Source organism: Phasianus colchicus, chromosome 7, assembly GCF_987193195.1.
Source record: "Phasianus colchicus chromosome 7, bPhaCol1.hap1.1, whole genome shotgun sequence".
Taxonomy (NCBI): Eukaryota; Metazoa; Chordata; class Aves; order Galliformes; family Phasianidae; genus Phasianus; species Phasianus colchicus.
Genome location: NC_143442.1, coordinates 24,385,117 through 24,398,183, shown reverse-complemented (window position 1 = coordinate 24,398,183; position 13,067 = coordinate 24,385,117). Strand labels below are relative to the sequence as shown.

General features: G+C 37.7%; 1 protein-coding gene across 7 annotated transcripts in view; it reads right to left on the bottom strand.

Annotated features, from left to right (window-relative positions):
* PARD3B (par-3 family cell polarity regulator beta) overlaps positions 1-13,067 on the bottom strand; it is a 373,510-nt gene that overhangs the window by 217,204 nt on the left and 143,239 nt on the right. For all 7 annotated transcript variants that reach the window (XR_016468331.1, XM_090144157.1, XM_090144152.1 and 4 more), the window contains 2 exons: positions 10,757-10,848; positions 3,104-3,190 (listed from right to left, as the gene is read on the bottom strand). Coding sequence is in view for 6 of the 7 variants with exons in the window: in XM_090144157.1 (XP_090000283.1) it covers positions 3,104-3,190; positions 10,757-10,848 (179 nt within the window). In the remaining variant the exon portion in view is untranslated. The remainder of the gene's footprint in view (positions 1-3,103; positions 3,191-10,756; positions 10,849-13,067) is intronic.

Below are 13,067 nucleotides of genomic sequence, written 5' to 3'. Positions count from 1 at the left end.
CTCCAAAAAAAAAGCACAAACAGTTTAAAATGTATTGTTCTAACTAGACTTCAGCAAAATAAACTGGCAGTAGGATAAAACAAGAAAAGTTTCTATGTTTGGAAAGTCTCCAGTTCCCAAAGCCTGCTATTTTGATACATGACAGCAAAACCATTTATGTATCTCGCAGATCAAAATCTAAGTTTGTTTGTTTGCTTGTTTTTTGTTTACTATGTTCCTCACAAACTGAAAACTGAAGAATACCACGGATGTGTTAAGTGAAGAAGCATAGCTGGAGCATGACTGTGGCGGGGCTAACTTCTGGCAGGGCTGAACTATTCTTGATTTACCTGGAGCATCTCTGTATTGCAAACACAACTCAGTGTAGATATATCAAATGATACCAGTATGATGTTCTAATAACCCAACAGCTGCATGTTCACCAAGATCTTTTATCATCCAGTTTTATCCACTAAATTGCCATACCATATCAGCATATCAGACAGATGGTCTGGAGAGGCCATTTTCTATTGGTTATACTCCATAAAATATTGATGTGCAATTTCCAACTTTGCCAGCACTCACATCACAAAACAGAAGTCTTGTATTTTTTCTCAGATTCATAACTATCTCATATTCAATTTCATTCAAAAGATTCACAGCAAGTTATTTTAAATGATATAATATTCATTGTGCATCTGATGTTAAACCTAGAAAGATTAAAATTGATATTTATGTCTAAAGAAATATACTCTAAATGTAAACTTGGTTCCAACTGAACAGATTGTTTTGAAACATCTCACAGAAAAGACCCAACATATCAAGGTTCTCTTGTAGCCTGTGTTACATTCTTCAACAAAGGATTCAAAGGGCAAATGGTGCGGAAGGGTCATAGCCCTACCAGTGACGAACATCCAACCAGCTGCACTCAAAAAACTAAGTACCAACAATTAACGCAAATATGTTAAGATAGAAACCAAAAGAAGTAGGGAAATTAAAGACATTATAAATTAAGTCGGTTGCTATGATCTTCACTAATCCTATCATGCCTAGATGCTCTGTGTAACACTATAGGTTTTCCCACTTGTCTGAAACCTATTGTATGCACTATGGAATCTGAATGAGTGGCTTGAGTTACGTATGGAGTAATGAATTTAAGCTGCCTTACCATTACCTATTTCATACAGTCTCAATTTTAGTACTGTTTTAATGCACTATTAAACTTTAATTTTCTTTTTTAACGATATCTAAGTGCAGAAGAAAGGAGAAAAATAATTCCAGTGGTTTTCTAATTCCTATATAAGGGTTCATAAATTAATAAGATGTTTTAACTACACATAGAAAAATTTTGCTCTGCAGCATACTAGGTCTGAAGTCACCATTACCTTATTAGTAGTTAACTGTTTACAACTGAAATACCAGACCAAGTTAGTCATGGTTGACATGCCCCCATAAATTGCACCTCGTCATTAACAGAAATAAAAGATGCTCTTCTGTACTTTCTCATCTTTCATGAGTTAAAATTTATACACTAGTCTCATGCCTGATTAAATAAAAGGGGTAAGTGATTCAAGTAACCCAGCACTCTTACAAAGTTATCAGTATGGTTCTGCCAAGGGTCATTACAATTTCAAGACAACTGTCTAAACAAGTAGGTCATCTGTCTAAAGAAAAGAACAAAAACCCTTGTTCTCAGAGATCCTCAAAAATGTCTGTAAATAAAGACAAAATAACAAGCACAAAATGTAGGCAAAATAACTCCACTTTTTCATCATGGAGGTCTTTAAAAGATGCACCCAAAACACCAAGACTTCAGTACAGTTCACTGTAGTACACTTGCAATAATTACTGATTTTAACAGCATGTAATTTTATCACATTTTCTATCTAAGAATCTTGCATACAGTGTATATAATACAACATTCAAGGTATGTCTAAACCAAAGAACTACTGTCTGCGTTTCATGATGGGTTACGAATACCAGCGCCTTGCTCAAAACAAGCAGGCAGCCTCAAAGCCAGGTATGCAGCTCAGGCCTCCTTCAATCCCCATGGCACAGCAACTTTGTTCTCAAAACACTGACAACATTTTTCCAGCAGCAGGTGGTCATTTACTTCCCCCTTTGGAAAATAAATATTTTGAATGAATTTGGTCTTGCTAACAACCTGGGATGCTGCTGAGAAAGTATTTACAGGCACAAACTTTTACAAGGCAATTTAATCTTTCACATTCTCTGTCCTACATGAAAGTTGACAACTAAAGAAACATTTAAGGATTAGAAAATTTTTACTTTAGTAATAATTGGCTTTGTGTTACAGGCAGTCACATTACTATAAAATGGTGTCATTTATGGCCCTGGCAATTTCCCATCTCTTGTTCAGGACTGCCAGTGTCAAATTAACTCCCTGGCTAAGCCTCTCTTTCATCCCAGAATTAGTTAGGTTTATTTATTTATTTATGACATTCCAGTTACATAGCTTGGAAAACAGTTATAATAAAAATGCTGACACAGTCTTAACTACAGTACATCAATATGAACAAGCTGCTATAATAGGCTTTTGTGATCTCAAGAGAATATGTTAAATCATTTATAATTAAAGTAATTGTATTGTGACAAAGAAAAGTTCACAGTTATAGTACACATTCTATAAATGCTATACAACCAAATCTGAAAGGTGGCTTAGAAAAAAAAACAGGATATTTTATTTATCGATTGATTTTCTTGTCTGATAAGTCCTTAAGGAAGGGCCTATGCAGAGAACTCCAGTTGAATCAAAAAACTTAAAATAAAATAAAAAGCAAATAAATAGAAAATAAAGCCAACTGTAACATCTTAGGATGACGATAGAGTTAGAATTTCTTTTTCCTACAGTCTGCTAGGAAAACCAGAGGCAACTGAAAGGACAAATATGAACTAGTGAGCGGAACTGTCTCACATGTAACAGACTGGTGAGCATTTCAGTAATGGGAAACTGGGTTCATAGGCTTAATTATCAATTTTATTTTATTTTATTTTTTTTTACCCATTTATTCTTCTTTGTGGTTATACAGTACGTAGTTTAAGAGAACTGCAACTGAAATTCTTTCATTAATACACTTCTTGAGTGATGCAGATAATATCTTACCTTCCACTCAAAGATGAGAAAAAGGGCACTACGTGTATTCCCAAGGGTCCACCTTCCCCAGAAATCTCCACAGTTTTGGTCATTTCACTAAAAAAAAAAAAAAGAGCACAAAAACACACCTCATTTGCTTCTTCATAGAATTTTCTATTTCAAGAACACATTCTGCTCTAAAACAAATGATTTGATCAAATAGGTGAAAGTATAGAAACAATATTAAGCTCAGAACTCACTAGTACAGAGAAAATCTGATGACATTCAAAATAGCTAACAATTTCTTTAATTTAGGAGTTGGTACTCTGATAGGAAATGACATCATTACTAGATACCTTCTTAAGTGAATCCTTAAAAAATTAATTACAATATGCAAGAGTAAGCTTTGAAGTCTGAATAATCTTCATTCTATTTAAAACTAAAGGTTACTCTACATGCTATAGAGAAAAGCAACTTTTTAAACTTATGTTTCTTTTGAGCCTCTTCAGTCAATTTCTCCATGTGGACACATTAAAAACAGGAAAATCACACTTTGAAGACATCAAAGAGATAAGCTGGTTAATTAAATTACAAGTATTTTGCTTTCTGCCTTCCATTGCATACAATGTCGCTGACATACAAAAAAAACCCCAAACTGTAATCAGAAATGCAACTCAGCTCATTTTTTCAGGAAGTTTCCTCCTTCAATCACCATTATCAATAACCTCTGTATTATCTCTGACAGTATAATTATTTTTTTTTAGCTGTTCATGGCTAGGTGCTGTTTCTTTTCCTATGGAGTATTATATCCTGCTGGCCTTGCAGTGACCTTAGTTCTATTCTGGGTGATCATAATTTGAAAAGGAAGGTACTTGAATTGGCTAGAACATCAAAAAAAGATCAGAAGGGGGCAAGTCATACATTCCAGTATGGAATTCCTACCTTCTGTGTTAGTCTACTTTTTCTGAAACAACTCCCTCCTCCTGAATCATACTGAACTCCACCGACATTCAGAATTAGGGGAGAGCTACTGGGTATTTTCTTTCACATTAGGAATACCCTGATCCTTTCAAGCTATAAAAAGCTGTGTTTATGCCTGCGTGCAAATTCTATAGTATTTGCAGTTCTTTAAACAATCATAAAATGACCACTTCATGTACTGTGCTGAGTTCAAGTCAATCTAACACAACATAGGCTGCTGAGGGAAAATGAGGGCTTCCAACATTTCTGCAAACATAACAGATCTACAGAGTGCACATTTCGCATGGAGGAAGATCACTGAGTCCTTCCTTCCCCCAACCCCATCATCTATGTTTTCCCAGGGGGGGGAGACACTTTCTGCAGGGATCATCTTAGAGAACCCACTGACCCACGGCCTTTGGATTCAAGGCAGGAATGAGCTGAAACACACAATTACAAGGGTGCTTGTCCTACCACTCTGAAAGAGACCTCCTAGCCACACCAGGTGAGATTCTACATAAAAGCAGCTGGTACAAGTTACATCTCTCAAGAAGAAGGACAATAACTGCAAGCAATCTTATTCAAATTCTGCCACTGCTTTCTAATAACACAACATTTTCATTTTAAAAGCCTTTTTCCTGTTGTATGATGACTAATTACAAGCAACTTGCCCTTGGTACCATAATTCTTTTCTTGTTCGGATAAATAGGAAATAAGAAAATAAGTTAATACAGTTTTGAGGTTTTTTTGCAGTTTTTTCTCCCAGAAAGCCCAACTGGAATGAATTTGTACTTCATAAAATTGAAATGTACACATCCTGAACAACAATCCACTACTGATCCCAAAATAAGGGACTTTCACATTAGTACAACACAGGCATTATCAAGATATATTGCTACCTGCTCGTTTTTTCTATCCCGTACTCCCTTCTCCTCATGAAATAAGCATGGAAATGCTGACAAAACCTTCCCATGAGGCTCTTTGGTTTGGTTTCACAAAATATTTTTATTTTCTCATGAAACTGTTCAGAAAAGCTAGAGTCCACTCAGGATGCTCCCCAAAACCACACATGTAGGAAGTTAACTATTCTTCCTGTTTAACCTGCTACTTTCACCAATTCTCTTACCAAACAAATACATATCTACAATTAAAATGTATTATCCTTTGGACTTGTACAGAATCACAACATCCAAAGGAATTAAGCAACAAGTCCTCTGGGCCCAGAGGACCCAGAAAATAATCAACAGTAATGAACGGGTTTCCATTTGTACTGGGAAGATTTTAAATAAATGATGGCTGCCCCCAGATAACCCCGTGTTGCTCAAGGACTCCCGGGAAGTCATCTTCCCAAGCAGTGGTAAAGTAGAGCAGGAATTTTCTGAGGGCGATTATGACAGACAGGTTACCTGTCATCTCACATCAGTGCATTTACAGTTAAAAGTCAGCTCAAAGCCAAAGACAACATACAAGTTTATTTTTAAATCTAACAAAATCTATTCAGTATGAAGAATGGGTTTCCTTTTGAAAACAAGTAGCCTGCAGGTAGATTGTGTATGACTTTTAAAAATAGTGACACATCCTACAAGTTATGCACTAAAGTGCTAAATATCCAGAACAAGAGCACACTACATGCAAATATAAAAGAGGTGTTTTCTGTTTTCAAGGGAAAAAAAAAAAAAACTATGACTCCAAAATATTTTTCATTCTCAAGTGTAATTCCTATTTACACCTGAAAACTTTACTACAAGGTGAATAGATCTTTGAGGACATACTGGTTTTATATTATACCTACAAAAGCCTGACTGTTAAAAAAAAATAAAAATAAAGCAGGATGGGTGGGATTGAGCTTTCTTGGTTAAGAACTTCAAAGATTAAAGACTCAGAAAAATCAGACCTCATCCTCTCCTGCTGACCATCTTCCAGCTGGTTTCATCTGCCCATGAGAACAGCTTAATTCCAGCAGCATACTGACCATGCCGGCTTATAGTTTAAACTATACTAGCAAGAGAATAGAACAATAAAAGGAGGAGTTAGTGAAATGCAGAGTAGGATGAGCTTTAAGCCTAAGGGTATCAATTCCTAAACTCCACAGGCATGAAGGACCCCAAGGTGATGGGTCCCTGAGTTCAACAGAGTCATGTTAAAAAACTGAAAGCAAGTGGTGAGGGAGAACACAGAATGGCACTCTGGCTTTGGTTAGCAGCTGCAATATTGATACCTGGGGATAATTTATGAATTTATTGCAATATTCACCATTTAAAAAGCAAATTGATCTCTGAAAAGGAAAAGGTAGTTTCCAAAAGCTAGTAATGTTCTTGTGATCTATTCCTATTTCAAATCTCCTTTCTCCATCCCACATGCATTCTACAACAAATGAAAATGCAGCTCTGACCTAACAGAAGTCAGAGTCCTGGAGCCCACTTGCTGGCTCGGCATGAGGCCAGCAGCACCAGCTCACAGGTTAGTGAGGCACACAGCGTGGCATCTTCTGCATACTCCCAGGGAGCAGAGATTCTGCTCTAGAAAATACTGCAGCTTCTGCAAATGCATGCTGGTGCTCTGACCCCGTCTCTGGTCTCAGCCAGGAGACTGCCCCTGCCCAGTGCTGCTTCTGGCTGAGTCCACAGCCACAGCCAGTACTGCACTATTGATTTTAAGCCCAAGGAAGCCACCACTGTTTACTATGTAAACTCTCCAGTGCTTGATGTTTATTGATTTCTGCCAGATTCTTTACAGACTATCACATTTGGCACGAAGATCTGCCAAGCATGTTATTAAAAATGCTGATGAGCGCAGTTTGAGAAGACGGAGAGGATGTATGTGCAAGCGCGTGGGTGCAGGGAGCACGCACAGCAGTCCATTTTGAACATGGAAAGCAAAATGTAAATAGAGTGCTGCATATTCAGTGGCCAATCAGTCTGATCTTCACATTGATAGTGACCTTGCTGTCAAGTATTACAGCTCTCTCCTGAACATTGCATCAGATGATATCAATTTGTCACACACAACAAGGAAAGCTTTGTAAGCTGAAGGCTCCTCTACAAACTATCCAATAATAGTGAAGAATGGATCTCATCCACCAAAAGTGCAGGTGCTTAGAAGGGACCTCACTCCATAAGTAAAAATTCTGAACCAGGATTTTGTCCGCTTTGACTTTCTTAAATTACCAATGCTGGGAGGATCTTGCTAGGATTTCCCTTGGAGAAAGCAGTAGATACAACCTACAACAGATGAACTGTTTTGCAACACACAGAAGGGAGCACTTTGGTAAAAGTTTATTTCAACACAGGGCAAAACTTGTCATCATGTGTAAGTAATAAGTAGTTATCATTCCAATGACATATTCTTCTGCCATTTTAACCCTATTCAACATCTGCACTAAACTAGTTAACTCAGGCTCATGATGACAAAGCAACAAGCTTTGAATATAGCACTGAGTTTCTCATATGCTTTTAAGAATAGTTACAGTTAGCAAGCTGCTGTATTCACAAAATAATAATTCTTAGTACAGGATGTCAGTGTGTCCCCTGCAAAGAGAGGAGGCATAGCTGATATTCCTAACATGTTTTGTGGCATTTTTATTGACCAAAGCCAAGTAAGAGGCAAAGAAGTGTCATTCAGAAGCAGAGAGCTCACAGATGCAGTTACTAAGCTGCTTTTTCTCCGCTCATCCTCCACTTGTATCTACAGCCCCACTGGGTTCTGCCATTCCTGGGGAGGAGAGCGCCCAGGAAAAGGGGCCACTCACATGTGGCAGGGAGCATCGTCTGTGGGTGATAGCAAGTTAGTAGATGCAATTTTAAAGACAAATCACACAGATTTAGCCTGATAAGGAGGGTGATGATTCTATCCATGTGCTTTTGCACATTAACAGACAGTTGCTGATGGTAATCATCTGCACCCATCCTTTCAGAGAAGCCAGCCCAACTAAGGCATCTGAATGCACATTCTCCTCCAACTTGCTACTCCTTTTTCATCTTTCCTTCCCCCTCAAACCAGATGCTAGAACTTCTGATGAAAATTACTTGGAATCAGTAAAGAAACTGGAGCTGGAGATGCTAGTGTGAAATCACTCAAGGATAGATGAAAATCTGAGCAATATCCAAGAGGCGGTGGAGAGCACTCTGCAAGGAGAGGAGAAAGCCACTCAATGTGCAGAGTTCAGCACAGCCCAAGGAAGTTGCTCACTTGCCTCTAAGAGGAGCACCTTTCAGTTGCTCCATTGCACACAGAAATAAATTAGCAAGAAGTTAAAATATTTACTATGAAGTAATGTTGTAATCTTCCAGTTTCAGGTTTGAAGTGGCAACTAATCATCACTTTGTATCCAAAATGTGTTAATTCTCACAAGATCAGCTGTCTGAAAATTTAGAGACAAACCAGACAGTCTGCAGGCACCAGGTTTTTCTTTTTCTTTTTTTTTCCTTTTTAAGTTGTTGCACTTCTGTGTTGTTAGACTACTGCAAGACACAGAAAGTGGCTTAAAGAAAGGAAAATATAGAGAAGTAACAAATACTGCTGTTACACTTTAATTATGTACCTACAGAACTTAAACCAAGGAACTAACTCTGACCTCTGCTGAAAAGCAACAAGACAGTAAAATAGAACTTAATGAAAACACATAATGAATTATCAATGCATACATTACTCTCAGAGTTCCAGCTAATCCTCTGCTATTAAGCTAAACATTCACTTCCAAGCAGATTCATGTTTCCTCTTCCTTAACACAGTCATTTTTATTAAAAAAAGACAAGCAAGGTTTCAGAAACAGTATTTCTATGTACAGTGTGCAATACATTTCTGTGTGATTTCCGTAGAGTATTGAGACCCTACTGTTACTTTATATACTTCTCAGTCTTCATTTAGAATTTGATGGGAAACAAGAAAAAATAAAATATTTTATGAACTGATTGTATAAGCTTAGCTACTCTTATTGTGAGCATCATCTTTATTAACAAATACAAAATAATCACCAACAGAAATTAAAAGAGGATTGTCATTACTTCTGTCTTTATACATTCCACTAAAAATTGCCAATGACATGATATTTCAAGCCTTTTCTTCAGTGAAATTCAGCTCTCAGAAGGTGGAATTAAATTGTTCAGATTCCTGGAGGACACAGTCCTGAAAAAGTTCCCTGTACTTCCACAGTGAAACATTTTATAGAGAATTCAGGCAAAGAAACTTTCTTCCTATTAGTTTCTACATAGAGGAACTATAAGTCCTCCACACTGCCACTCATTTCATTTATCTGTGTGCAACTTCCTAATTTTACCTACCTAAAGCAATTAACTGAACTTTCTTCAAATGGAACAGTTTTCCTACTTGAGTGAGAATTACAAAACAATCCAGGTCTGAAGCCTTTCACTTCAACTGACTGGGTTTCACAATCATAAAATATTAATTATGAGGCTCTTTATTTTCCTTCCCTCTGAAATGCCTATTATTAGCCATAGTTAGAGAAGGGATGCTGACCTCAGACAGACTGTTGCTCTGACGAGAAGTCTCAGATAATTTTCTTTGGTGACTGGCTGCTGTTTTATTTAAGTGCTATAGGTCATAATGATCAAACTCCATGACAGGAAGGAATACTTTCTGGTGAAAGCAGCGGGGACAATAGTGGTTTTCTTCTCTTCCATAGCATGGAGCAGCCCTCAGGCTGAAATATTAGTTTCATTAACATCATTAAACATAACACAACTTATTTAAATAAAAGTTTATCGTATCATGACTTGGTGATCCCTCATGGCCCTAAAACCTTCAAAACATAACTAGCCAGACATCTCCGCAAATTAGAATAATAATTCTTTTTTTTCCAGAAAGAATAATGTAAAAAGAACCAAATTGGATATAAAGATATTATATCATTTTTGTGGAAGTAAAATTTTATTATTTTATTATAAAAGTTTCTAAAACAGATAATTAGTTAAATTCAGTCCAGTTAAGATACCTGTAAGATAGACAGACAGCCTCTAGTGAGTGCTTCATTATTTTCTCTTTATAAAACAATTGCTACTAAAAAAAATACTTCTGAAAAACAGCTTTAAAAAATAACTCTTCATTTCTCTACAGAAGAAGCTGTACAGAAACAAAATCGCTGCTTTAGCATTTATATTCTTTCACATTTGAAATGCCAGTAAATTTTACAGAAATGACAAGTGCACATATATTTTTTTTTTAACAAAATAACGTTCTCTGAAATCCTCCTAAGCTCACTGTTTCTACAATATCTTACAAATACTTGAATATATTTAACAAGTCTTAGGCTGAAAAAAATCTTACTATCACCCTTCATGTCAGCAGGCAAAGCAGCATTTTGAGAAATCTGAATGTTCTCCTCTCAGGCCCATAGGATGCACAGCAAGTTATATTTTGGTACAGCTTGAAACACCTTCAAGGATGGGGCATCAACAGCACTTCTGGCAAACTGTTCCAGTGCCTCACCACCCTCTGAGTAAAAACTATTTTCTCTAAAACCTAACCTTCATTTCTCTCTTTTAGTTGAAAGGCATTCCCCCTTGTCCTATCACTATCAGACTGTAAAAAGTCACTCCCTCTTCCTGCTTATAAGCTCCCTTCAAGCACTGGACAGCTGCAACAAGGTCTCCCCAAAGCCTTCTCTTAAATATGAGTATAGTGCAGGTGTGGTTAGAATGAGAAGTCAGTTTTGTCTTGCATATAGATAAAGCATGCTGAAGTAAGCACTGCAGAAGATGTTCCTACCTTACAGGAAGACGGGCCCTCTGTGATGACAACAGTTCTGCAGGTCCTGCAAGGTTCATTTCCCCATCCTCAAAGGATACCTGGGGAGCACCCTGTTGAGAGATTTCAAAGCACATTTTGAAACTAAACACATGCATATGCATATAAAAGACTGGCAGCATTTGTGTTTTTGAAACACTTGAAAGAGAAAGCAAGCCACTATTTATTCGCCTCACTGAGGGTGAGGACTGAAAAACCCATTATTTATGGAGGATACAAACAACACTCAAAGAAACAGTCCCACTGCATACTCCAGCATCCCACCAAGCTTTCACTGACTACCATTTAAATACGATGGAAGGCCTATCCCACTATTTGAGGAAGAAAGAAGAATAAGATCTTCTGCCAAGGTCCGGTATAATCAGTAGCTTTTCTACCTTCTTCTATCTTCATACAACCTACTGGGAGATTCAGAATCTTTCAATCCACTGTAAAGAGACAAAGTGATGGAACAAACTAGCCACCTAGACCTAAACAGGGCAGGCCATGGTATGCTTAGGCACCCTTCTTCAAAAAGCTGCTCCATACTTCTTGCTTTATGATGACATAGCCAGAGCAAAGAGGGGAGGACAGATTGAAAGAGCTGTGGAGAACCCAAAGGTGTACAGGACAGGGAATAATTCAAGCTGAAGAGTAAAAGACATCATGAGTTCCACAAAGGTTGAACAGCTCCTAAAACTGCTTTCTCACTGCCAGTTCGTCCTGAATTCTTTTCAACTCTGAGCCACCTTCTTGCTCATGATAGATACCCGAAGCCTCAAACTGCTCTTTCTGTTCTTTTGTAGCATTACTATGGTAAAGACATTTTCACATTAGCTTCACAGAAGAAAAAATTAAGGAATCATTTGGCCAGACACAAAAATACATTGCACACAGGGACCTAACGTTAATGCTAGCACTCTTTAAAACTATTAACTTTCTTTTCCTGATCCTCAGGTTATGTTTGCATTTTTTCCATGCTGGGAAAGGGAAAGAGGTACAAATGAGATAAGACCACTGTCAGCAGGTGATATATTAGCTTTAATGTACTGTATTTCATTGCAGCCTTCATGGCAATAACGTAAACAGCAAAATCTGTAACAAAGACCTTTTTTGGAGAGGTCACTTCTGCCAACTCTGCAACAGGAATATAGCTGGAAGACATAAATCTTCAGCTGTCAACACACTAAGGGAATTCAATTCAAAGCTTGATCTTAACTAGATAAAGCCAAAAGTTAATCATCATTTTTTTTTGTTGCTGCAGTAGTACAGGTTTTCACCGTATATACTTGCCAAATCAGGTTGTGTCAAGGCAAAGAGTAGCAACATTGTAAATTAATTCCAAAGAACAAAATCAACTAGGTAGGTAATTTCATTTTCAACAAAAGTTTTACAATGTATATTAAAGCTTCCATTTTTTCCTCAAAAAGATGGCTCTACCCATAAAGATGGCTTCCCAGGTTTGCCATTTGCAATCCCCCCAAGATCTGAAGAACTTATTTTTAGCTTAGTAAGTAGCAAGAGAGCTGTAGGGGTGAGGGGACTGCTTTGTGCTTTAAAGAGAACCACGATGAGTCTTCTAAGCAAACTTTTGGAATATAAATCAAAAGTTGGTTCCACCCAATTCTCCCCCTCCCCTTTGATCACACACCACCAAGTTTTGAACCTATTATGAACTGGCAGCAGATCTTTCTGCATGTTAATCAGAGCACAAGCCAACAGATTTGGCTTCCACTGCAAAGCCAGTACAGCTCACTGAAAGCAACGTCTGTCACTAATGAAAAAACTATTTGAAGAAACGTGTACTGAGTTTATGCTATCTCTTCCAATCCCTCTTCACAGTGGAACCACGTGTCAATGAGCAGTTTTTGTTGTATGAAGCATATTCCACACTAACCCCCATACATCAGGAACTCAGCCTCAAGAAGCAAGTTAGCAACAGAAATCTGACACATAGCTTTCATGAGCTGACTTCATTTTGAAAAAAGACAGAGCCTTGGTAGCAACAGATGTCAGAAGGAGACAACTCTCATTAACCAGAGAGCTCCCAAAGCTAACCTTTTTTAGCTAACCAGAGAAAACACTGGCGCTGCAAAAGGGTCTTCATTTTGGAAGGCTGAAAATAGCCAAACCATGAGCAGATTTTTGGGTGGTGAATTAACCTGCCCCCTTTTTTCTTCCAGACATTGGCTGCAACACAGCACTGCTCAATGCATGACCAAGAACTTGCTGCTCATGGCTCCGAACAGTTGTGCTATTTAAAGCTTTGCTTGCAGACTGCTCAAATCTGTGT